At 41.7% G+C, this 27355-nt stretch overlaps 1 protein-coding gene and 1 non-coding gene across 5 annotated transcripts in view; one reads left to right on the top strand and one right to left on the bottom strand.

The window, feature by feature from the left end:
• ETV6 (ETS variant 6) overlaps positions 1-27355 on the top strand; it is a 217738-nt gene that overhangs the window by 151466 nt on the left and 38917 nt on the right. For all 4 annotated transcript variants that reach the window (XM_015590065.2, XM_015590066.2, XM_015590067.2 and 1 more), the window contains one exon: positions 16626-16790. In XM_015590065.2, the coding sequence (XP_015445551.1) occupies positions 16626-16790 (165 nt within the window). The remainder of the gene's footprint in view (positions 1-16625; positions 16791-27355) is intronic.
• Positions 9575-9648, bottom strand: TRNAA-UGC. Its single transcript has one exon. It is a non-coding gene; the product is annotated as a tRNA-Ala (tRNA).

A 27355-nucleotide genomic window follows, 5' to 3' on the forward strand; every position in this document is an offset into this window, starting at 1 on the left:
ACTACTCCAAGTTTCCCCAAATGGTTTTGCCCTTTCATGTGTCCAGACCTTTGTATCTGCTGTTCCCTCTGTGGAGAAAGCTGTCATCCATCCTTCAGTTCAGAAAGTCTTTCCTGGTCCTTCACTAATGCACTGACTTGTCATTCTGTCTTTATGTTCCTTTCTTCCCTCCCAGACTTTAAAATCTGCACCTCATTCACCTTGATATACAAGGTGCAGTGAATACTTGGCACGTAAGCAGTTAGATGGATGGGTAAGTGGGTGAATGGATGGAGAGATAAACAGATGAGCTCTCAGCACTGTTAGACCAAACCGTGTTTTGATGGTAATGACGGGAATTCCCCTGGAACATCGCCAGGTGAGATGATCACCCCAGACTGAAATGAAAGAAACAGCAGATGTCAGGAAATTTTTGTGTTAATCCTGACATGAGTGTTAGAACACTCCAGCACAGGTCCCCCTTTCCCGCACACTCTCCCCATCTTCCTGTCCTGGTTCTGGCTCCTGGTCTTGTTAATCTCTAGCATCAGTGAACATACACCCTCTACTTTACACATCCAGGTCTGTAGGGGAAATTTTATTATAAAACCGGAAGAGTGTTTAACCTAATGACGTGCGGCAAGCTTGCTTTCCACAGACCTCCGGGTCTGCCAAAACGATCAGGCCTCGTTATTTAGGAAGCTGCCTCAGCCAGGCATTACTAATTTGGGCATTACTAATTCGGATGCCTATTCAGGCAAATGAGCAATGAATGTAAAGTGCTTTTGTCAGTGAATTGCAAGTGAAGAGAAGAGGGAGGGGTGAAGTAAAGGGAAGGTGAGAGAATGTTTGAGTTTTGCTTCATTTCCAGAAAGGACAGTCATTGCTTCCTGGAAGCTGCACTTGGCAACAGGAATGGGGAATGGGAAAGATTTATTCCCCTTTGCCAAGGCTCAATAATTCAGCTTGAGTATTTCAAATCAATACATTTCTTGCAAAGTTTCCAAGGGCTGCATTAAAAAGGCCATTTTTAAAAATTATCATGATGTGGCAGCATCCTCTGATGAGACTGGCGTGTCAAGGATGAGACAGGTCTTCCAAACAGACAAAACTCTAATGAGAAAGGAGGCTTTTAAAAGCAGGAAAGCTGAGTTAGAGCTGACAGCAAGACCTGTCGCACCTGCAGAGCCTCCGGCGGTGCACACCACGTCGCTCTGTGAGGCTCTTTCTGAGGTGAGCAGCCGATTCGCTCCTCCTCGAGCCGATGTGGGAAGTTGGTGACTAATACAGAATTCCAGATTTCTCAGAGCTACAATTTGTCCGTGAGCATGAGAAAGACTTGCAGGGAGAGAGCTCCATCATCTAGGATTACTGATATGTGTAGCATATCGGCTGAGTCACTCACTCACATTTTTGTGAATTTAAAAAAAAAAATTGTGCAGTTCTGACTTCTGAAAGTCTTGACTTTTTGTGATTGGAGCTGAGAAGACTGACTAAGGTTGGGTGTCTTTATCATTGTCATCCTTGCTGTTGTTTTAATTTCCACATAAATTCCTTTCATTTGGAAGTTTTATCTTCACTAGAATAGTTCCTTAGTACTTTAAATAAGAGCAGACAGTTTTTCCCTCCCTTGACATCTGATGCCCATTGAAGCCCACGGCCATTTTATTCCCTGTCTTCCTTCTGGGTGCTGTGTCTGTGCCTTTGGACTCTTGTGTGTGAAAAGAGACCCCTCGGATTCCTTATCATACTTCTTTCTCTTACTGCCACAAAACCCAGCAACAGTTCACCAAGAGACACGAGAAGACGAGTGCTCTTTTATTATGAGACACCGTTGGGATGCTCTACTTGCAAATATGTAGTGTTCTGGGATGCAGTTTGGGAAGATGGAATGGCAGCGGCATCATTTGTAATCTCTTAGAATCCCCGGTTAAGAACAGAGCAGATAAATAGCAAAACCAAAAAACCAGGAAAATGGTAAAACTAGGTGACAGTATATCCCCAAGATACATTGGGGCTTTTGATGGATATCAGAATAGGAAAAACCCCCAAATAGCCCAGAGGTATTCACTGGAAAGCTTGGAGTGTTGGTTTGAGAGGAGCAGCTGAAAGTGGAAATCTTTTTGCTGATTCCAAGAGCAACAAGTACAAGTGACCTACGACAAAGTTGAAAGGATCTAGAGCTCCCCAGTCTCTGTGAAGATCCTTAACTTAATTTCATCTGCAAAGATCTTTTTTCACGGTGTCAGGGATTATGACGTTGGCATATCTTTTTTTGTTGGGGGAGGGCACCGTTCAACCTTCTGCAGTCACTGAGATAGTTGGTGACAGAAACAGGATTTGGATTTTCTTTTATAATGAAGTAACTAAAGGAAAATTTTACTATTTCCAGCAAATTAACTATTCTTGCCAAAAAAAAAAAAAGTAGACATCATGCTTTCATAAACAGCAGGACAATAGGAGGTCAGCCCGCAGATCACCTGGAGACCTCACCCTGGCTCTCTCCACCCGGCCTCCGGGAAACGTTTGTGAATGAACATCACTGTGTCACCAGCGATGTGCCACTTAATCTGTTCATCTTTTTTTCAGACTCTCAACTCAAAGTTAAAAAAGAAAACAGACATAGGCCTCTCTGCCGAGCTCACATCACATCTATATTGTAGCACTCACACCTTTTCTAATGCAAACTGAAAACTCCTTTGAAGAGTCATAAACCATGAGCAGCTACAAGCCAACGTGAGCAGACTTTCTTTCCGTGCCTCTACCATTCTGCATCCGGGATGCTCAGGATCCCCCACCATTCTTAAAACGTGAGGGTTTTAACAAAGCTAAGGTGTGAACAAGTTCTGCTGATTTGGCATATTCGCTTTGCTAGCTTCCCTTTCCACAGAAGTCTTCATGCCTTTATCCAAAGGAATGAATAATACAAAACTGCAGATGGTGTGACAGAGGCAAAGAGAAAGATATTGTGTAGCAAGGGAGGGAACTCCAGTCCCTCCGTCTCCCAGTGTCTGGAGTCTCAGACACTGAAATGGCCAGTGGTAAAGCACAAAACAGCATGTGTCACTGCCTCTAGCTGCGTGTCTGCTGCCCTAGAAGCGGGCACAGAGTTGTTTTGTTTTCATTTTCTTGATGCCAAGTGACCATCTTAAGCCCTGAAACCTGGAGACTAGCAACTTTAACCACTCCGACACCGGGGAATATAACTGGTGAGAAAAAAGTTACAACTTTTATAATGGATAAATCTCCGAAAGCCATTTCCCTGTGCATATTCTCAGTGAAGAAGGAACAAGGGGCTGAGGAATGGAGAGAAGTCTGACGAACACAGGTACATGCACATGCACACACACAATTATCTTTAAATAGCAGTCGCTTCCCCAAGTTTGATTTTTTGTTTGTTTCACAAGGCATTTGCAACACTGATAACGTAAAGCGATTTCATCCTGCTTGTGTTGCCACAGCCATTCTGCCCCTGGTAATGCTGAATCAGTATCAATCAGGCAGCCTTGTAAAACAGCACCGAAAGGCAACCAACCGGGCCTTTGAAGACACTGGGAAACACTCGCCAAAGAGTGAAGGGCGAGGAGAAAGGGTGGGAGGCCTGTGGAATTCTTAAAAGAAGATGTTTTCCAGGAAAGCATTGTTTTACGGGTTAGGTTGCTTGAACCCCTGGCCACATCTGCCTTTTGGCCCCTGTATGTGTTTTCCGAGGTCTGCGTCTTAACTTTGCAAACGCTTCTTTCAGCCTCCCTTTTTCTGGCTCCTCCCCCCATGCACGCATGCCCTCCACCGCCAGGCTCCTGTTCACCTCATAGGATTCAGGGACGGTGGGAACTGTTTCTGTCCCGAGAAGAGGCAGCCTGCTTTTTAAACTTTCCTTGGAGGAAAGAGAACCCGGGAGGGAAGGGACCAGGCACAGCTGAAGCACACAAAGAAGAGCCTCTCCTATGCCAGTGACCGGACAGATCAGGCCCCGTCCAGAATGAGAATGAGTTCTACTCCTGTTACACTTCGCAAAGGAATGTCCCGTAGACTGTGGCAGGCACGAGAGATGATCCTGTGTGGTTAAAGGAGCAAGAGGGTAAAGAAAGGGTATCCATTCTTCTTTATTCAGACACCCATAGTAGATCATCTAGGTTTCGTGGATTCTGCAAATCCATCAAAATCGTTATATTCTCTTTACCCCATCCATTTCCACCGAGGGTTAAAGAAACTTCCTGCTCACTAAGTCTATTTGAAGAACATTTCAACTCTTAATATCTATTTTCCTATATTTTTTCCTTCTTAAATGTGGGCTTGTGTGCATAAATATCAGGAAATCTGAGAGTAAAATGTATCTTTCCACCCTGCGGTACGAGAAATTCTGCCCTTAACTGCCTCTTTCCTTTAAAAATTCGTCTTTCGATAGTATCTCTCCTTGTGCAGCCCAGTTGCCTCACTGTTCATGAAGTAAGGTAATTGGCAGTGATTAACCTTCACTAAGATGAATAAAAACTTGCAATATGTTAGCAATGATTTTTAAAATACCTGAAGAAGGGACATTCCATATTCGAGCTCTGGTGTGTGCATTTTATAAGGAAATGACACCCAGAGTCAGCTTTCATCATTTAATTGTTCCCCTCAGCCCCCACTTTAGAGTGAGAGAAGGGCACCCTTTCTGCCTCTCTCTTCTCTTTTCCTCCCCTATGTATCAGGTGAAATGTGTTTGGATGTGTTTCTCTTCCCAAATCTAATTTGATTTTTGTATTATATCACTGGTGTATATTATGAGATCCATTAGCATACATGAGGCTAGGAAATTCTAAACTGATTCTCCAAGGGTGTGTAGATAAACTTGAGCTACTTCATAAACTTTGAAATTGCAAGTAAATATTGATGTGCACCTGCCTGTGCAATTCAAAAGAGGGTCAGTATCTCTCACTGAGTGCTCAGAGGGATCCATTACCTCCAAAACTTAAGAAATACTGCCCTGAATCTCTCCCTGTCTGCATTCTTACTACACTCTCTTCATTCATCATCTCTCTTTTCAATATAACTTTAGTTAAAATGTTGATATTTTGTTCATCATCAATTTATTGCATTTATTTTGATTTTAAAATAATGCATTAGACTTTTTTTTTTTAATGATTACTGAGTTTTTTTGCACAACCTTAAATTTTGCACCCTAGGTGAAAGCCTCACTTGCCTCACCCTAGTCCCAGATCTGAGTGGGCTCCTAATCCGACATTCCTTCCTCCAGCCTCTCACCTATTCCATTCCTTTGTCTACATCTTCTTTGAGGCACTTTCCCCATCCGCACACTGATGATGCCTATCCTTTCTTTAAAGCCTGTATCAGCCTCATAGTTCCTATAGGGTCCTTCACAAAGCTTATAAGAACCATGTTTTTGTAGGTGAGCTGCAGAAAGTATTTCAGTCTCCTGGAGACCTGTGACAAAGTACAACTAATCTGCTATCCAATCTATCCAGCCACCCAAAACTCACTGAGCATGTCCTGTGTATCGGGTACAGTCCTGTATATCAGGCAGTCTTTAGATGGATTATCTCATTTAATACTTAAATTTGCTCTTGGAAAGTAAGTACTGTTCTTGGTCCCATTCTACTATTGGGAAACTGAGGTTCAGAAATATAACTTACTCAAGGTCACTGTGTTAGTAGGTGGCAAGACCAGTATTTGAACTCAGGACTATCTGTGTCCAAAACCCAAGTTTTTTATCTAAACCATTACATGCCTCTCACCATGTTGGGCTTGCTACACAAAAACAGAAATAAGAAGGAATCTTATCCGTGAGGGTGAGTAGCAGGCCCCAGGCCAGTTTCACTGTCGACAGGTTTGCTGATAAAAACTCCTTTGTGAATAAAACTGAGTGAAAGCCAGAAAAATCTAAGGAGTTGAATAGGACGTTGGATCTAAGCATGAACATACAGTATTCTCGCTTTTGAGGTTTTGGCCAAAAGACAAGGGTATAACATTCCAACCTCCACTTGGAAATGGAGTGCTAAGATACAGGGTAACCTTGGGGACAAAAATAGGAAATGTTTTGGAACTTCCAATTCCCTAGTAACAGAATTTGTATGTCAAAAGCAGTTTTGATTAAATAGCACATTCAAAGTTAGAGGCAGACCCAGAGGAATGAGAACGCTGGAGCTTGTCCGAGTACACCCAAGACCAGTGTGGGAGCCTGGAGGACACGACCTGGCCAGTGGGAGGGAAAGGGAGTCAGAAAAGGTCCCTGGAAAGTGCTCTGGGACAGCTTAAAGGGCTCTGATGATACCTTGTTTATTGTGGAGGGTTAATTTATTCTAAGGTAAACCCTGCCTTCTGCAACCGCTTTGCAGAGGTCAGAAGGGGCTCTCTGGGCACTGCTCACATTTCTGGATCTATAGGCTAAACCAGGCCTGCCATGAGAAGTTGAGTTTTTGCTTTATTATTCCTAAATCCCTTGCATTTTTACAGTGGATTTTAGAATGCAAAGGGCTTTTATATCCATTATTTCCTTTGATCCAGAAGACGTTCCTTGGACTGATACGGAAAACCAGAAGCTGCCATTCTTGTCCTGGGCCCGTGTGACCTTGGGAAAGCCCCTTAACTGCCCTGAGCTTCAGGTTTCTTCTGCAGATACAGTTGTGCCAGCCTTAGCTCTCTCCCAGAATAGTTGCTGGGATGACATGGTGAAGAACCACATGGATCCGAAGTGTCCTGCCTGATGAGAATGGTGTTGGCCGGTGATAGGGGTGGCAGCTGCAGGCTGCAGAGCTGGCCCGCAGGTGGATTAGTCATACTGGGGATCTTGGGCTATACAGTCTGGCATTAGGTGTAACAAGCATGATGTAACAATCACTAAATAATCCCCTTGTGCTACATTTTAACTCTTAACACATGTACCTAACAATTAGCAATTTTATTTCCCAGAAGGTAGAAGAAGTGATAAGGGGTGGTAGTAATTTGGCTTCAAGACTGACAAATAAGGAGGATTTGGTTGGCAAAGTAGAAATGATGGGAACTTTTGAGAATGAAAATATCATCTGAGAATTAAGGAAGGGAAATGAAAAGTCTCATCAGATAGGTTTTCTTGACTTGAAGAAAGCACATTTTAAAAATTTAGAGATAAAGTACCTATGGTCCTGTGATCTGAAATGCTAAAACACAAGTCAAAAGAGTCAGAGTGCTTTTGAAAATGAAATTCTGACATGTCAACTGCACATGGCACTTACTGGAATAAGCAGGGGAAAGACAACCAAAGAATCTAATGAGGCTGCACTGGGGACATTCTCTAATGAGCTCAATTTTTAAATAGATTTCTTAAAATATAAAAGTAACACATGCTTAATGAGAATTGGAAGATAAAAACAAAAAGCAAACAGTAAACATCACGTATAATTCTACTGAGTGACAGTTGCCATTAATATTTTTACATTTTATTAAATTTTTCTGTGCATTGTTTGAGATTATAATATACATGTACACATGCTATTTGGTGTTTTTCCATATGAATAGTACTCTTTATAAGTATTGTTATCGGCTACATAATTTTCTGTCAGAGATGTTGTCCACAGTTTACTTAACTATTTCCTTATTGATGTTCCCAGTTTTCCACTGTTAAAAATGACACTGCAGTGAACATCTTTGTGCATGAATTTCTCTGTATCCTAAATCACTTATTTAAGGTAGATTCTGAGAAGTCAACATTTACAGGGCTCTTCAACTCTCACCAAGTTGTTTGCCAGAAAGATCATGACAATTTATCTTCCCACTGTTTTGCATACCGGTATAATGAGCTCAAATAACAGCAACTTCCTGAAAAGAAAAATATGATAAATTTTTAGATCTAGGTTGTTAAAACCAAGTGGTCTGAGAGCTATAGAAGATGCTTAGGGAAAAGAAAACGATAGATATTGAGGGGGCAGTGTAAGAATAAGCATGATGTCAGCGTGCAGATTGGATTGGACGCGGTGACACTGACAAATGGCAAAGAGAAAACAAAACTGTTCAACTTCTTTCTTTCTTCTCTGTCTTCCATCAAGGAGAATTATCGTCAGACTGAAACAGGTAGTGCAAACATTGGCATAAGGGAATTGAAGCCCAAGATGGGCGAATTGATTGTTAAAGCAAATCTAAGTTGTTCTAAATAAATTCAAGGCCTTTAGCCCAGACAAATGGCATCCCAGAATAGAGAACTTACAAGGATGAAAGGTAGGCCACTGACAGTGATCCCTAAGGGTAATAGGAAATGGGAGAGGTACTGAAAGAAATAATATAAGCCACTGTTTACCTGATATTCAGAATAGTAAAGGAAAACAGTGTATGTACAGGCTGAAAACAGCTACCTGGTGTAACTTCCAGCTGCAATTCAGGAGAGATTTTCAAACATATATGTTACAGCACTTAGAAAAAAGTACCAGAGTATTTAGATGGATTGGTAATTGAGCACCTGTGTCCAAAAGGAGCCAATAATTTGATCAGTACCCGTCTGAAAAGAGGAGGCGAGTGCGTCACCAGAGTGCTCCCATCTCAGCCCTCACCTAATCAGCACTTTGTCAATAGCCTGTTGAGTTGACAGATGTTTATCAAAGCTGCAGATGACATGAAACTACAACGTATGGATAATACTAGAAATAGATCCAAATCCTAAGAGACTCCAGCAGGCTAGAATAATAGTGAAAAATAACAAGATGAAATCTAATATCGATCTACATACATTTTTACAGTTGGCTTCCCAATACCAGCTGTATATGTGCAAGGTAGGGTGATTGTAAAAATGATAATGGTAATAACAGAAAAACAATAGCTAATATTTATTAAATGTTTGCTCTATGACAGATACTGTCTGTCCTGTGTGTTTTATATCATCATGATTTGTACCATCTTACTCTATATTAGCTTTATGTCATCTGTAGATTTGAAAAGCACGTTATCTATGACTCACTAGTACTTTTTTTTTTATGGTGACCTTGGTTAACAAACCCAGTAAGTTTCAGGTGTACAATTTAACAATAAGGCATATAGGTATATGTTGCATTGTGTGCTAGTACTTCTTTCACAGGCTGAAAGTTGTCCCCATTTTTCAGTGGAGACAAGAGAGATACTGAGACGTTAAGTAACTTGTCCAAGGTAACACAGCTGGGAAATAGAGTTTCCATGCTGGTTGACCTTGGTTAACAAATCCAGTAAGTTTCAGGTGTACAAGTTAACAATAAGGCATATAGGTATATGTTGCATTGTGTGCTAGTACTTCTTTCACAGGCTGAAAGTTGTCCCCATTTTTCAGGGGAGACAAGAGAGATACTGAGACGTTAAGTAACTTGTCCAAGGTAACACAGCTGGGAAATAGAGTTTCCATGCTGGTACTTAGTGCCCGCATGCTTAAACACTGTGAAAGTTCACACAGTCACTGTAACTTTTTTATCTCTCTTTTTATTTATTTGTTTGTTTATTTATTTTTTTCCCCTCTTTAATTCCCCGCCACCCCCACTTCCATCCCTGACCTACGGATGTTGCCGTTTCCCCTTAAGAACTGGATCTCCGAAGGCGAGGCGTCTCCTTCCACATGCTCCTGGAGTGCACTCAGGGCCTGGCACGCCTGGGGTATGGTCCGTGACTCCACCTGGGACACGAACCCAGGACCTTCTGCATGCAAAGCAGACGTGCTAACCACTCCACTATGGAGCCATCCCTCTTTCTTTTATTTTTTTAAATCATGAATTTAATTCGACATCCTGCCAAAATACCAAATAACCTTAGGCAGAGAGATAGGTGGTTTAGAATACGACTTTGGGCCAAATCAGCTGGGTTCGAATGTTGGCTCTTCCACTTCCTGGCTATGTTACTTTGTCTGAGTTACTTAACATCCTGTGCTCCAGTGCTCTAATCTGTCAATGGGATAGTGATTGTTTACCCTGCCGAATTGCTGTGGAGACTAAATGAATGCTCTACCGAAAGCATGTAGAACATTGCCACCCAGGAAGTGCTTGTGTTCACCGTTATCAGGCTGCTTGAGAAGTGCTGTAGTGGGGTGCTAAGAGGTGAGACTGCAAAACCAGGCCAGCCGGGTTTTCACTCTGAGCACCACCATTCCTTCTATTGTGTGCAATAGTTTCCTCATCTGTAAAAATGAGAGTAATAATTGTTGTAAGTGCTCAATAACTGTTGGCTATTACTATCAATAGAAGTATATTGTCTAGAGAAAGAAAGGTTCTAGTCCTGCTTCTGGTTCTTCGTTTAGGAATGGTAGCCAAATAGGGTCGCTGGAGAAAGCAGGCAGCTTGGCGAGGGTCTAAAAACTACAACAGAGAATTTATGTTTGGACCAATTAAGAACGTGTAATCCGAAGGCAAGATGACTAAGCAAGGAAGTGATAATTTTCCTCCCTTATGTCAAGGGTTATGGAATTGTTATGTGTCACTGACTCAAGTTATCACATGACATGAGATGTTGGGAGTCAGGGAACCTGGGGCAGCTTGATTGTGGTTCAGTCTCTTAACTTCTGCCCATGTCAGTTTCCTAATAAGTAAGATGGGGTGCAGATTGGACTAGATCATCACTGAGGTGTCTTCTATCTTTTATGATTCTATGATTCTAAGCCAGGGGTCCCCAACCCTTAGGCTGTAGACCAGTACCAGTCCATGGCCTGTTAGAAACCAGGCCACACAGCAGGAGGTGAGCTGCAGGCAAGCAAGCAAAGCTTCATCTGTATTTGCAGCCTCTCCCCAGCATTAACATCACCACCTCAGCTCCACCTCACATCATCAGGCATTAGATTCTCATAAGAGCACCTGTGTCTGGTGCCAAAAAGGTTGGGGACTGCTGCTTTAAACCATAGAATCTGTAGCAAATTCCTGTTTATACAGAAAGTTTGAGATAAAGGGTGTTTTTGATGAATGTATACCACAGCAAAAGAGCTTGAACTGAGTATTGTTCAAACCAGTAAAATCATCTAATAACTCTGAGCCCCTTATTTTGATAAACTGAAGTGAAAATACAACTGATTTCGCAGGGCTTTTGTGAGAATGCCATGAGGTAATACATATGAAAGCACCTTGTCAAAATGTTATGTTTATTATTGCCATAGCCAGGTTATAACTTTTCTATAACAAAATACTCTTAAGCACTAAACTCTGTTTAAAGTAACTTAATCTGTTTCCCATGATTCAAGAGATCATGAGGAAGTTACAAAATCTCAGGGTCATTGTTGTCAGTCAGCATGGAGTAGTTCTGTAGAAACAAGGTTTTTGCTGCTTGCGTTCTTTGTTTTTTAAGTTTCAAAATAAATGGGAGCATATTGACTATATTAAACCCAGAAGGGAATAGAGATCACATACTCTAAGGCCTTCATTTTACAGATGAAATCAGTGAGCTAGGGAAACTGAGTGGCCTGCCCAGAATCACATGTTAATTAATGGCAGTTCTGAGAGTAAAATCTGGGCTCCAAAGTCCCAGCACGCTTTTCATCGTTAGTTTAAACATAACTCAGAAAGTCTGAAATGAGGCTAAGAATGTACTAATAAACGTGGCTGCACCTTTGAACATGGAATCGAAGAAATACTAGAAGGAAGTTGAAGGGCCTGGGTATGTCATTGAGGGGTATAGCACCATGAACTTGACTTGACCCACTTAGATCAAAAGGGCAGTGGAATTCTAAGTAATTTTCTTAATCAGAGCAATTCATTTCTTCTGTACAAATTCATCTCAAGTATGCTCTGAAATTAATCGCCATTAAAAATGCCAGCCTTAGAACGGCTCTCACAGGCTTGTTATGTGCACAGAGAGTACCATTTCATAGGTACAAAATATATGGTCTCTTTTTATTCTTTACCAATGACCATTAACAGCCATATTCTTCAACTTTGTTGAGTTAAAGGTGCAAGAGATAACTGTAAAGCAAGTTCTATGTTACACGTGCCTCCCTTATCTTGCCCATGTAGCTTCCGTTATGTGAGCAGCTGTGAACCATGTGAAGTCTCAAGACCAGTGCCTACTGTGCCAAGGTGCCAGGGAAGGCAGCGCTTTATTCCTGGATGTGTTAAAAGCAGGCTTCCATCTCCACCCACTTCTTCTTCATTTATAAATTGATTTCTTCAGGGATCTATGGATTTTATTTTCACTCTATTTTTAGCCTGTCGATAACTTGAGAATGCCTCCAAGGATGGGAAGGATTCAATTCATTTGGTCTTGTATGAATCCCTAATAGTGTGGAAAATCCACCTGAATCTGAATCGGACTGGGAAATGCATGGGTAAGCATAGTGTGTTGGATAAGAGCACAGACTCTGAAACCAGACTGCCTGGGTTCGAATCTCAGCTCCTCTGGTTATGTGGCCATTTGACGTTGGGCAACTCCCTTAAATGCACTGGGCCTCGGTTCCCTAATCTGAAACAGTCTCATAGGTTTGCTATGAACATGTAATTAAATGAACTAATATTTATAAAGTACTTAGAATAGTACTAGGTGATAGAAGTGCTTAATAAAAGACTATTGAGTAAATTAAATGGCCCTAATTAGACCAGAGTTGGCTCTGGGTCCAAGGCTCTATTCCATCAGACTCCGTAACTCCCAGGCCTCAGGCCCCTAGGCTTGAGGAAACGGGGCATTTTTTTCCCTCGATTAGAATCGCAAAGCACATCCTATACCACAAACTTTTTATTCTATTAAACCAAAAAGGCAATAGCAGTGGGCCTTGACTTTGAACACCGAAGTTTATCAAGCCTCTTTCCAGCTCAGTGAATGTGTCTGCCATTTCTCTTTATGCTAATGGAAGAGCAGTGACTCTGATAAATTTATTGACTGGCCTCAAGCAGGTAGCTTGCTCTTTTGGGGTCACTTTTATAAAACTGCTAGGATCACCATGGTATTCCCTGGGCTGCCTGTGACTCGCTGGGTCCCTTTTGCACACAAGCCCAGAGCATTTGCTTAGGTTCCCGGCGAGGGGGTTTCCACGTGGTGGCTTTGCTTGCTGCAGGGGCTGCGCTGTGGGAGAGATTAATAGGAAGTGAAAAGAGAAACTGTTGTTCTTAACTGGCAGGGCTGTTTGGAGTGTGTGACTCTTCTTGTATTTAGGGAAAAGATTACTCATGACTATTTTCTTCCGTAGAATACAAAGAACCTCAAATTACTACTTGCGTCCCCCACCCCCTTCTCACCCGCCTCCCTCCAGTGCCATGTATCCTCTGCAGAAACTTCAGCATTTTACTCTCATTTCCCCTCCCCAGCGGGATTCAGTTCTGTATTTGCTTTGGCACTCAAAAGTCCAGTAAGCTCCCCCATACTTTTTTCCTGTTTCTGAAGGTGCCTCTTCTACTCTGTGGCCCTTTCACTACCACGCACTTTCCTAGGCCAAGCTTGACTAGAACTTCACAGTTGTCCCCTCATGGCTGGCTGTGCTCATACTCCTCGTCTGAAGGAGAGGAAGGAAAAAGTCCCTGGTTACAAATCACTATGCTGTTCCCCTTCAAAGATGACAGTAATAGAAAGTAAATTTTAAAGTTTTTTTTTACCAGTTAGAAAATTGAGATTTTGCTGAGCCATCCTCACGCCCACTTCTACCTCACTGTGATTCCAGATATGCATTTTCAAGGTCATTGTAAAGAATTGGGGTGCCCTGTATCCAATGACCATTTTTAATAGGCATTGCTTCTTTTTTTTTTTTAATTTTTAATTAAGTTTATTGGGGTAACATTGGTAAATACGATTATATAATTTTCAGGTGTACATTATCATTGAACATTGTATATTCTATTGTGTGTTTACCACCCAAAGTCCAGTTTCCTTCAGCTACCATATATTTGATCCCCTTTACCCACTTCACCCTCTCCCTAAATCCTATATTTGACCCCCTTTACCCTGTCTACCTCCCCGCTACTCCCCCACCCCACTAGTAACCACTACTCTATAGTCCTCTGGTAACTACTAGTCTATAGTCCATGTCCATGAGTCTCTGTTTGTCTTGCTCCTTTGTTGCGTTTAGGTTTATAGCCCGCATATAAGTGATATCATGTGATTTTCAACTTTTTCTGTCTGGCTTATTTCGCTTAGCATGATGATCTCGAGGTCCATGCATGTTGTCGCAAATGGCAGTATTTCATCTCTTCTTATGGCTGAGTAATGTTCCATTGTATATATGTGCCACAGCTTCTTTAGCCAGTCATCTATCGTAGGACACTTCAGTTGCTTCCATGTCCTGGCCACTGTGAATTATGCTGCTATGAACATCGGTGTGCAAAAATCTTTTTGGATATGGATTTTCAAGTCTTAGGGGTAAATACCCAGTAGAGGGGTTATTGGATCATATGGTAGGTCAATTCTTAGTTTTCTGAGGAACCTCCATACTGTTTTCCATAGTGGCTGTACCAATATGCAGTCCCACCAGCAGTGTATAAAGATTCCTTTTTCTCCTCATCCTCTCCAACATTTGTTATTACTTGTCCTGTTGATTATAGCTATTCTAACAGGTGTGAGATGGTATCTATTGTGGTTTTGATTTGCATTTCCCTAATAGCTAGCAATGTTGAGCATCTTTTATATATTTGTTGGCCATTTGTATGTCCGCTAGGGAGAAGTGTCTGTTCAGGTCCTCTGCTCATTTTTTGATTGGATCATTTGGGGGTTTTTTTGTTGTTATTGAGTTGTATGAGTTCTTTGTATATTTTAGATATTAGGCCCTTATCGGAGGTGTTGCTTGCAAATATATTTTCCATTTGGATGGTTGTCTCTTTACCTCGTTGACGATTTATTTGGCTGGCATTGCTTCTTGCCCAGTTAAGAGTCAAAAAAACCTCTTAAATTCTTTAGTGGCCATTTTATTCTAAAGATCATAGAGCAGTAACATATTACACATTATTATTTTATAATGCCACTTTTTTCTTTCCATGTGAAAAAAAAATTATAAAAACTTAAAAACCAAGGAGAATACTCTTAAATACCCATCTCTAATGATTCCAGTGCCCATAGTTCTTTGTTGGAGCCCTACACAATAGACCAGTTTCAAAGAGACATCCACAGAGTTCAAGGATGCCAACTACCATTCTTCAAAGCTAGACTTTGCAAAGGAGCCACCTGGAAAACAGTCATGCCCAGGGGCCCTGGATCTTCTCCAGGAGATCTGAGCCATTTTTCCCATGTCCAACAGGAAGGATGAGCAGCCCATCCAAGAAGACCAGACAGTTCTTTGTAATGCCTGAGTTAAGGATGACAGGTGATTCTTTCTAGGATCAAACTGAAGGATGCTTTCATAGCACACTCATCGAGTCTCCTTAGCAAGGTTAAGTAACTAAATAGAGAGACTGAGGCTCCTCTTAGCAAACACTACCTCCATTGTATTTGAACTATTAATTCACACAAGACCATTTTGGAGAATGAAGCTCTGTTGAGGATCTAGCTATTTCTAACCCATCAGTTCTCAAACATTTTGGTCTCGGGACTCCTTTTGAATCTTAAAAATTATTAAAGACCTCAGAGAGCTTTGCTTATATGGATTATAGCTATCTATAGTTACCATATTGGAAATTAAAACAATATAAAATATATATATTTGTAAGCTTACTGAAAAATAATAAGCTTAGCACATATTGGCATAAACAGATATTTATGAATATATTTTCCAAAACAAAAAATGAGAAAAGTGACGTTTTACCTTTTCTCAAGTCTCTTTAATGTCTAGCTTCATGGAAGATAGTTAGATTTTCATATCTACTGCAATATTACATGTTGTGTAGCCTCTAGAAAATTGTACCGTATGCTCACGAAACTATGGGAGTGAAATAAGGCAAATAACCTCTTACTATTGTAGAAAAGAGTTTTGACTTCATAGACGCCCTGAGAAGGTCTTGAGAACCCCGAGGGCTCCCCAGATCACACTTTGAGAACCACTGTTCTAAAGCACTTAAACGATATCAAAGATTTCTCAAAATAGCAAAATGAAATAAAAATGTGGGCTCCCAGGCAGGCTTCCAGACAGAGATTCAGCCAGAGCCACCCTCTCAGCCTGAGCTGCAGTCTTCCCTTTGACCCACTTCTGGTCCTAGTCAGAGTCCGAGTACCACCCCCACCAGAAAGTTCTGACAATAGCAAGTAGAATAAAAAGGCAAGAGATCTTTTTACCCTTACCTGGCCCTCTCATTCCCAGAGGCTAGCCTGATAGTTTCTCAAAGGCTGACTGAATTGCTCTTCCTGGAAGAAGTTCCAAGGAACACTTCATTATCTGGCTGCTCTGGAAAGTCGAGCCCAGCTCATGAACAGTCTCACTTCTAAAGGAGGCCGAGCTACAATCAGCTCTGAATTTAAGGTCCCCTCCAAATTATATTGACATTTGTCATGACTCCAAGCCCCCTTGGGTGCATCAGGCCACCATGAACCTGTAACTTTAAGGCAAGCCTGGAGACAAGGAAAGACAGAGCTCTAAGACTATGATCCCTTAAACACATAAAAGAGGATTTTTTTCTCATTTTGCCTCTAAATAAAAAGTTCATTTGATATCACGCCTTGGCACTTATGAAGCTTGAGTTTTAACCGAGGATTCAGAGTTGAACATAAGGGCTCTTCAGACATGGAGACTCAATTTTGTTAACCATTCAGAAATCTTTCCCCTTTATTCCAACTGTCTCACTGACAAGACCCTTTTTCTCTTTTTTTCTGCCTTGCTCTCTCTCCAACAGGCTTGCAGCCCGTTTACTGGAGCAGGGATGACGTAGCCCAGTGGCTCAAGTGGGCTGAAAATGAGTTTTCTTTAAGGCCAATTGACAGCAACACGTTTGAAATGAATGGCAAAGCTCTCCTGCTGCTGACCAAAGAGGACTTTCGCTATCGATCTCCTCATTCAGGTGAGAGTCTGGACCCTTGAAACATGCTCAGCCTAGGAAATCTGTTATAGTCAGTGGTTGGTCTTTGCCACCGGTCATCCTGCCCCAAAAGCTGTCCACTGTAGGTCACCATCGGCACAAGGACGATGGCCTAGCTTAGCAGAGGAAAGATCCTGCTGGCATATGCCAGTTTGAGGGGAGAAGAGGGAGAATTTCCAGATCAAGAGGAATGTTTTAAGGTTTGGAGGAGTAACTCAGTATGGAACTACAGACACTAGAGCATAAGGGATATAGTTGTGACACCACATAAAGAAGAAAATTTATTCCAGCCCTTTCTCTCTACCTTGCCCCTGAGTCTGAAGACTTAAAAGAGATGCATGAGAGTGAGTGTTGGTTGTGAACTGCTCAGTTAATAACAGAGACAGGAGAGGAAGGAAAATGAGCCCTGCTGATGCAGCTAGAGTAAAAAGGAGAGAAGAAACGAGGGCACAGGAAGTAAGGACTGGGAAAGGTGGAGATCCTAGAAGCCAAGGGAAATAAGCTCCAAGGGCCTCGGGCGACTTCCTTTGGAAGTACGGAATTTTCTTTGAAGTAATACATCCTGTAGCTCGTAGAAACCCTGAACAATTCAGGTAGAAGTTCCTCAGGCTCATCTAACTAGGAAGACGTGTCAAATGAGAGCTCCAAAGACCAGAGGGAAGATTTAATTCCATAAGGAGTGTTTGTATCTGCAAAGTCTATTAAGGATGTAGACAAGACTTTAAATATACTTTCCAATTTCATATCTTAAACTTTATGGATATTTAGCAGGTAGCTATTTGGAAACTCCATTTATCACAGGAAAACTTTGGTCTTGGGTTTATGCCTCTTGAAGAGCTACTTATTCAAGTAGCAGTGGGCCCTCCTTCTGTCGAGTCTCATGTGGTTCCCCAGCTTTGATGTAACTTGTCTGGCGGAGACCTTTTTTTCCTTGACCAAAGGCAATGGTCCTGCAGAAGGTCTTGGCATCGTCCCCAACGCCGTTCAACCCGTTTTTACTCCTGGAGGCCTGCCAAAAGCTAATAAACTAACCGTCATGAGGAAATGTCCCCCAACACAGGGAGTGAGATAAGGATAGAGAACAGAATCTCCCCTGCTTTTCCCAATTGCAGCAGACCGTTTATATGAGGAAATGGTAAAGAGGAAGTTTCCCCCAGAAGTAAAGATGTTATTGAAACTTGAAAGCTTATATCTTTGAAAAACAGATCCGTTTTAAGATTTTATAAGGGATACAAACATACCTAAAACATTTTGTCTCGAATCATTGGGTTTTTTTCCGTAGTCTCAGAATAAGAAAACTCTAAAACAACCATGTAAATAAAATTAATGTAAAAGGAATCTAGGTAGTTTATGCAAAATAATTTAATGCAAAAATACTTCCATTTCTGTTCCAGTGGAAACTCAAAAGATATTACACGCAAAGAGACAAAATTACTGACTTAGAGGAAAAGAGCTCTTAAGTCTTTTGTGTTCCCGGAAACCATTCATGTAAGGCAAACAAAGAAATGTGTTTTCACTTGATTTGACTTAGACCTTGGGCAAGATTTCCTCCTTGAATCTTTGCAGATTCCCCCCTCGTCATATCTCAGGTGCACCTTTTTATTGCTGGTTTATTTTTCTCTCCAGTGACCTCTGAACTTTACTTATGAAACTAGGTTCCCTCTGCTTAAAGCTGCTGGAAGCAAAGATATGCAAAAGCCTGTCAGTAGTTCCTTGCCACTATGTCAGGTCTTTGCCAGAGTGAGTATGTGGAAGACTGGACAGGATCCTGCTGTCCAGGTAGATAGGCAGGATTGCATTGAACCTAATGGCAACAGGAAGCTGAGGAAGGGAGAGAGCAGAGTAGGATGGTCTCACGAAAGAAGGAATGGAATTAGTCTGCACCATGAAGGATGGGTAGAACTGAGTAGGCAGAGGAGAGAAGGGGAATATTCTGGGTAATTGGAGCAGCATTAGCCTAGTATATTTGAGTGACGGTGAGAAAACCTGATGAATGAATGGAAAAGACAGAAGGCAGGAAGCCCAGTTAAGGCTGATGCACTAGTCTGGAAATGAGGTGCTGTAAACCCCCAATTAAGTAGGGGCAGTAGAAATTCATTCTGTGAATATTCCCGGAGCACCCCATGCTGGTGGTGCAAACGTACGGGCTAAGGGAGTTGAGGGTTGGGAGAGGTAGCGTCTAGCTGGATTGTCGAAGGAAGCTGAAGGGTGTTGGTAATGAAGCCGGATTTTGAAAGCCTTAAAAGATAAGCAGGAGGGAGGTAAGAAAAGATGTTAAGGAGGTATAGACCAGTTTGTGTGGAGGAAGAATTCAGAGATAAGGCTACACGGGGCTAGGTCTTCTGTTTGAAACCCTTCATCATCATTTATCACCCCTCCCTCACTTGTCTAATCGCCTCTTCCTATTCCAAGTTCTGCTACTTTCTCCAGGAAAACTTTCCTGACTCCCATCCCAGCTGCCCTGATTCCACCCCACCTTCCTTTCCTCCACCTTCCCTACCTCAGTTTGGGTTGGATACTGTCCTCTTTTATCCCAGAGCTTTCTCTAATTCTGTCATGGCCCTTGTGACACACACACACGCACACATGTGCACCCACAGTGTTATATGTGATTGTTTTCTATTCCATATCCCTCCTCTAGAGTGGAAAGTTCAGTTCGGGCAGGGGTCGTGTCCTGTTAAGCCACCATATCCCCAGCATCTAGCACAGTGCATGGCATCCACTCAGCACTAAATAAATATTGGTTGAATTATGACCCAATGTGAGAGGGCCTTAAAGCCCAGGTTAGGAAGTTTGGATTTTATTTTGCAGGTAATGAGAAACCACTGAAAGGTTTTGATCAGGAAAATGGTAGGATGGGAACTCTCTCTTGAAAACAGACATTTGCCATTGCTGCAGAGGGTGGATTCACCGGGCCACTAAAAGCAGGAAAACTGGTTGGAATGCTGCTGCTGTAGTCCTGATGTGAGACATTGAAGTCCAGAACTAGATCGGTGAGACCAAAGTAATAGTACTTTCAGGCACAGAGTGGTTAGCTAAAGATAGGGAACTGATCTGGAAGCAAGGTTAGAGTTCATTTTGGCCAAGTGATGCCAGGATATCCAGTGAGACCTGTCCTGTTCTGCAGTTGGAAATCTGAGACAAGAGGCAGGCCAGAGCTGAGAATAATAGATTGAGCATCATCCGCGTTACGTTGATTTGGGAATAAAGATAAGTTTGTGCTGTAGGTAGGTAATTTAATTAAGGCATCAACCAGAAAGCCATGGACAGAATTTCAAGGTGCTCCTGCCAGTAGGGTATACAAGAAAACATCACAAAACAGGAGTATTGTCAGAGGATTTGGAAGACAGAACTAAGAGTTGAGAACACTCGTGAAGTAGTCACCCAACAGGGTAATGAACACATGATATACCTGCTTACGTTCTCCAGAGATGGAGACAAGGTATAAATAGAAAATCTTTTATATCTCTCAGGAGTAATATTTGCTACTGCTTCTTCCGGCATGGACTTTCCGCTTTGTCATTGGTGCAGTAGATGTCCCAAAGATGTTCTTCCACAGTTCATGTCTCTGCATTTGTCCTTATTTTCCTCATCCATAAAATGGGATATTCACCCTGTGGCTCCTAAGTGCCCTTCAACTCAATAGCTCGACTCAACTTCAATCACTGAAACAGTGTTAAGCTTCTAGTAAACAGTACAAGTTCCCACCCTGCAGGCAGTGAATAAATACTTTCATCTCCAACTTAAATACCTTGTAAAACTCACACTTCACCCAATTTTGTCCTGACTTTTCCTTGAATCTTTTTTGCTGCCTCAGAAGACTCAGCAGCAGCGTCTCACTAATCATGGGGCTGCCGGACCAAAACAAAAGTATCTGTTTGCCGCATCACCATGAATAGATGTTTATAGCTTCCTCCTGACCTCGTTTCCTGCCCGGCCTCACCCAGCATTATGCTGTCTGAATATGGAAATAACATTCTTTAACACAACTCCTGTCAAATGTAGAAAGGAAAGAATGAGACTCAATGAATTATAATTGGCTGAAATATTAATATACTGTAGGTTCAAATATGATAGCCTCTCCGAATGCCACATTCTTCAACCAATTTAACAAACTACACTTACCTCGTCCACTTCCAGGACAAGCGTCCTCTATTTTCAACCACTAGAATAAAGCAGGGAACATTCACAATGTGTATTAAATAACTATATCATTTCTAAGCTGAAGATTTCAAAGTTGAAGATAAATGGGATATTTTCTTTGGACTATTCTCCCAATTAGAGAATATAACAAGATGATAAATTTATAACATTGCAAAGCCAAAGAATAAATGTAAAGGAATCTCCCTTTTATAAAACCTCACGTGGAAAGGATAATTTCACCTAGTCCCTGAGCTGCTAGGCAGTTACCACATGCAATAGTCTGGAATGATTTAAATTCAGAGGAGTAGTTGATTAGTTGACCACTCTGAGACTCTGAGAAAACACATAAGACAGCTTTGATCTAACTCTCATTTAGAGTTATCCATTGCAAGACAGTCAGATGGAATGGATTTTGGTATATTATTTATATGAATAAAAAAATTACAAGTTATCTATTTAATCCATGTTACATTCTCTCTCAATGCTAAAAAAAAGAGGAAAATCAAAATATTTTCAGAGCTCCTTCAAGTCAATTCAGCAAAAAGTGTATTAGGGATTTACTAAGTAAATTAGTCTTTTAGTGTACTAGAGTGTGATATTACAAATGATTTCTTCTCTTTCTAACCCATCAGAACCTTTGTTTTTGGAAATAAATTTTGCTTGTGACCCTCAAATAACAGTAAAATTCCCTTTCAAGGTTAAACTGAAAATACTAGTCTTAATTTACAAGTAGTTCCTTGGACCTACTTGCCTATCAATTTATATTAAGCAATAGTAGGTGGCTTGCTAGATTGAATGGCTGGGTCAACTGGCTGTTTTAGAATCAAGTCACAGAATCTGAGGATACTGGTCACAGAGGGGAATTGTAGCCCTGAAGTCTGAGAGTTGCAGCAGACATGATGACCCTTTACTGAAGATACCGATGGTTGGCTCTTTCTTCTCTTAGTTGGTCTTTGAACAAAGAAAAGAGAGAGAAAAAAAAAAGTGTATCACACATCAAAGAAATGCTTAGGTAAGTCAGTTACAGGAAAGTCATTTAATTTCTTAGCATTTCACTTGTCCCATTTGTGAAATGATGGTGATAACTGATCCCTCTGCCATACAGAGTGATATTAGAATGTGTAAAACTACAGCACTTTAATAAAGCACATACTTCTTTCACAGCATTTTTATTTTCTCAGGAGCTTATTTTGTTTACCTTACCTTCTATTCTTTATCCAATTAAAGCAATTGTCATATTAGGTCTTCTTTCTAACAGATTTATTCTTGTCTTAAATACAATATTCAAATTTTTCCACAACCTACTCCCTTTGTCTCAGGATTTCTGTGTCTAACACATAGCCATCAAGCTAAATTTCAAATATTTGTTCCTAAGTAAGAAACTAATTTGTTTTTATAGTCACTGAAGGCACTTGCATTAAATAAAAAAGGTTTGTAATTCAATCAGCCTAAGAAAATGGATTGAATGGCATGCTGGGAAAATGAGAATAAACAAACCAAGCAGTCCTGTGACAGGAATGGGCCTATGACAGCTGCCAGTGGGATCCCCTGGGCCTGGGACTGTGTTGGTGTTTTCATCATTGAGTTGATAATGAAACTGAAGGGACTGAGATGTGAGACTTCATCCTGAACCTGTCACAGGCAAGAAGGACCCAGCAGAGAGAAATTTCTGACAAGTCTGAAAAATATCCCTCTCACACCATGTATGCTTTTATTTTTCTAAGAATTGGTCAGAAGGAAACTAAAATCTCTGAAAAAAACAAGAGAGAGAGAAAGAAAAAAGAGAACAGTTTGCAAATATAAAAATGTGCTTACTTCAGATAATCTTATGAAGATATGTACATTGTAAATCATCACCTGAAAAATGCAAATTTTAACAATGTTAAGATTCTGGTTTAAACCTACTAAACTTGAGAAGTTAAATGTTATAAATCCCAGGGGAAAGGCGCTGGGTAGCACCGTAAATGACACTATGCATTGGTGCCAGCCTTCTGAGGAACTAGCAGTGTATAACAAGAACTTTAAAACTAATCATACCCTTTCACCGATGATACTATTTTAAGAAAAAAAATCTTAAGGAAACAATCCAATAAGTGTAAAGAAATGGCCTTAGCAATTCTATTTATAATTACAAAAACTGGAAGTTCCCCAGCCATCCCCAATGTGGGACTTGCTAAACAACCTCGGAGAATATAAATATAAAAGAATGCACTGTAGCTTTATGACCATTCATGGAGTCACTTATTTCTTCAGTAGATTATCCAGGGCCTTGCAGAACATGTTCAAGACTGTCAATGTTTTGTGTTTTGTTTTTTTTATTTTATTTTATTTTATTAGTTTCAAGTATACAGTACATTGGTTAAACATTTATATAGTTTATGAAACAATCCCGCTAATTGCTCTCTCTGCTGGCTTTCCATTTAGCCATTATATTAATGCTAACCGCATTCTCTATGTAAGACTGTCGATGTTATTTTAAAGACAGGTAGAAGCCATTTAGGGTTTTAAGCCGAGATTGTGGGCATGACAAGGTGCAGAGGTGAAAAGTTGATGAGGGGCAGTCGGTTTGGCTGACACTAAGGAGCAATGGTGGTGGCTTGAACTAAGATGGGACCAGCAAAGAGAAGGGGATGATTCAAGTAATATTTAACAGGCAGAGTCTATAAGTCTTGGTGGCTGATTAGATGTTGGAGGAGAATGAGAGAGGCGTTAAGGATGACTCCAGTCAACTGGGCATTTCCTGAACTGGGAAATATCATGTGGGTTTTAAAGACTCATGTTAGACACGTTAATGTGTGGTACCCAGATGAAAAGCAAGAGGAAACATCTAGGAGGTAAACTGAAGGTTCTGCAGTTGAGAAGAAATGCCTGGCTGGTGGAGATTTAACATAGACAAGCTGATAGAAGCCATGGGAGTAGATGAGATTACCCAGGAAGAAAGACTAGCGAGTCCTAGGGAGCCTTGCTGTGGAAGGGTTGAAGAAGGAGGAAGAGCAGAGAGGTAAGAAGAAAACCAGGAAAAGTCAGAATCTCTGAAGCCATGGAGTGTTCTGAGAGGAGGGAGGTAGTGATTCCTGGTGACGAATGCTGCTAAGAAGGCAGGTAAGTCCCCAGGTACCCACCAGTGCCCTTTGGGTTTGACAGGAGGGAAGGGGCCTAAGCAAGAGCAGTTTAGAGAAGAATCAGAGTGGAGACCAGAATGAAGGGCCCTGAGGAGTCGGGTAGAGGGGGAGGCGATAACAGATTTGGACAGCTCCTTAGAGACATTAGATCGCTATTGGAGGAGAGAATCAGGAATACCTACCTGCTGGAGGGGAAGATGTGGACAAAGGTGTGTGTGTGTGTAGAACACAGGAAAAACTTGAAACTGCTTAAATGCTAAAGGGAAGAAACCCATAGAAAGAGGTGGAAGATAGAGCCATGAACTAGAGAGACTATGAACTAGAAATGTCTGTATGAAATGACGTCAACTGGGAAAAAAAAATTCCATATTTATGAATGTGACTTTATTAAACTTATTCATGTGCTTTAAATTCAAAAGCATTTTTTTAATACAAAAGTGTTGAAGCAAAGCAAATAGTTTCCAGATTTTTTTGAGACACGTCTGTTAATAATTACCGTAATCGCAAGGGGTATCATCTATTGAGCACATGTGAGAGCAAATCATACATGAGCTGATGTTTGCTCACATCATCTCAATTGATCTTCATAACAGCCTGGCCAAGTCTGTGGCATTATTCTCATTTGACACAAAGACTCTTGAAACCTTGAACTAAAGCTCAAAGAAGAAAAATAGTTTACCTAAGGCATGCAACTGACAAATAGAGGAAACTGGATTCAAACTTGGGGCTTTATTGCTGTAGAGCCCAAGCTTTTTCCACTAAAAGTAAAGAAACTTAGATAAATTTAACTCTTTAAACAGCATCTGTATGTTCTTGGTCTTCGGACACTGGTAAAATTGATAAGCAACTTGCAATGGTTTTGTTCACTCCCTCTACTATCCACTTGAAACAAATTGCAAATAAAATAATAGACTTTGGGCTTCTCAAAGTAGATGCCTGAACTTTCAAGTCCAAATCACCAGTGCAAAATTGTATGTGCATTCGGTTTGTAGGTTTTTTTAATATGTGTTTGCGTTTGCACACACATGTATGTGCATGCATGTAAGTTCTGCATGTGTCATGTGTGTGCATCTGGGTTTTCATGGGCCCTGAAGTTTATAATTTGGGGGATGCAAATAATTCCAGGGCTCCTTCCAGGGGACTATGCAAATAAAGACCCCTAAAACTCACTAGCTTCGTGGCAAATTCCCTCTGTATGTGCATATGTATGCATAAACCATACAGTATGCATGCAGATATATGGAGGAACCAACAAAAGCTAGAAACACCTTTTACAGTTAGTCCTAGTTATTTCTTTTCTGGGAAGACCGAGAAGATTTATCAAGAATTGAATGGGCCAAGAATTTTCCGAAAAGTGCCTTTTGAATTCAAGCCAGTGATCATTAGCTAAGTTAGATATAGGGTGCTATGGCTCATACTCTTTATTTTTAGCAAGCAAATAAATATCACATTTTAAAATATCTTCTTTATTCCAGAGACCTTTTTGCTAATACTGCTTTTTAGATATGAGCTCCTGCCTATTTGAACATTTTAAGAATGTGCCAAGAGAATAGGCTGGGTGTTGGAGTTAGGGGACGGTTGAGGTGGAAGAGGATGGGAGGCCGTCTTTATTTAGAAAACTGTTGTAGACAGGACACATGTTCTGTGCTGCTCCAGAAGCCAAAACTAAGTACCGAAGTATATGAGATTATAGGAGGGGCCAGGTTCCAACTCAACAGAACTTTCTATCAACTAGAGCAATCCAAAAATGCTTTGCTTATGTTGTGGCCCGCTGCCCATCCCTGGAAGTAGTCCGCCAAAGCTACTTCTTGGCAGAGGAAGTCGGAGGCGTGGGACTTTTACTAAACACGAGTTCAAGTCGATATGAGAGACCTCTAGAATCTTCTCTAGGTCTAAGGTTCCAAGCTGTTATCAGGCACACACCATTACCGCCAGTTGTACACACACAGCACATGCACAGTAAGTTGTTTTTCCCCCCCACAGTGGTGACACATTTGTGCTAAGCCAGCCACATTCCCCAGCTGAGCCCCCTGGTTGCTGAGGAAACTTGTCTGTGAATAAATTGATCTAGCTATGGCCTTAGAGTTAAGTTCTTTCCTGGCCTGGAACCTGGGACCGTGGCCTTTTCTCCCACCCATTAGCCAGCTGTCACAGGTGGTGCTAATGAATGTTATCTCACTAGTTCTCACAATAGACCTACGGTTTAGGTAAGGAACTGGCAGAGCTCCCCTCGATTTGCTCCTCCCCTTGCTTTCCCCTGCACACTCAGAGACGCCTGGCTCCCTTTGCCAGCTTTGGAATGAGAGGCTGAAGAGAGCCAGTACAGAAGACCTGGGAAAGTCTGAGGCAGAGCACATGTCAGCCCCACTGTGGGCTTAGCCCACCAGGCCAGGGTGAGGTATGAAGAGAGGCCAAGAATGTGCGAATGGCCTCAGTTAACCTTTGCCCTTTGTGGAAGGGGAACGTAGCACTGATTATGACCCAGACAGTTCTCCTTTGTCTGATATGTGAGACCTCCATAGAGGCCTACATGTCTGTCCTAAACCACTTTAATAATACTGGTGGCAGTGGCGATAGAGGTGGTCACAGCAAGAGCTAGTGTCTCCTGGGTTCTTACCGTTTGCCCAATGCCGGGATGAGCTCGTTACATGGAGTACCTCACCGACTCCTTTCAATAATCCAGCAGTCCCCAACTTTTTTGGTACCAGGGACCCCTGCTCCTATGAGAATCTAATGCCAGCGCTAGCATGGCGGGGGGGTGGGGAAGGGGCAGCGACTGCAAATACAGATGAAGCTTCACTGGCTCTACAGTTTCCGTGGCCTAGGGGTTAGGGAACCCTGCAATAATCCTATGAGGTAGATGCTGTGAACAGGCCATTGTATGGAAGAGGGAACTGAAGCCTAGAAGTGTTAAAGGCACAGGTCTGACTCCAGTGCGAGCCTCTTCCTGTTCCGCTTTATCACCTCACTCTCTGCATGCATGTGGAGAAATGGTAACACAGCCAAGAAAATGACCTGCCCATGCTCCAGCTCAGTCTTCAGCCACCACTCCTCGGAGTTTCTCCAGCCCCAGAAGAGGCCTTCAGGAAGAAGTTAGGGTGTAACAACCCACCAGATCCTGCTCTAGGTGCTTCTTGACATTTCCCTCATTTAATCCTCACAGGAAACTTCTGAGGTGGGTGTTGTTGTTGGCATTTTGCAGAGAAGTTCAGGGACTTGCTCAAGGTCACCTGGGCGGACGAGCTGGCACTCCAGCCCGAGGAGCCTGTGTCTGCAATCTGT

This window comes from Pteropus alecto, unplaced genomic scaffold (assembly GCF_000325575.1).
Source record: "Pteropus alecto unplaced genomic scaffold, ASM32557v1 scaffold103, whole genome shotgun sequence".
Taxonomy (NCBI): domain Eukaryota; kingdom Metazoa; phylum Chordata; class Mammalia; order Chiroptera; family Pteropodidae; genus Pteropus; species Pteropus alecto.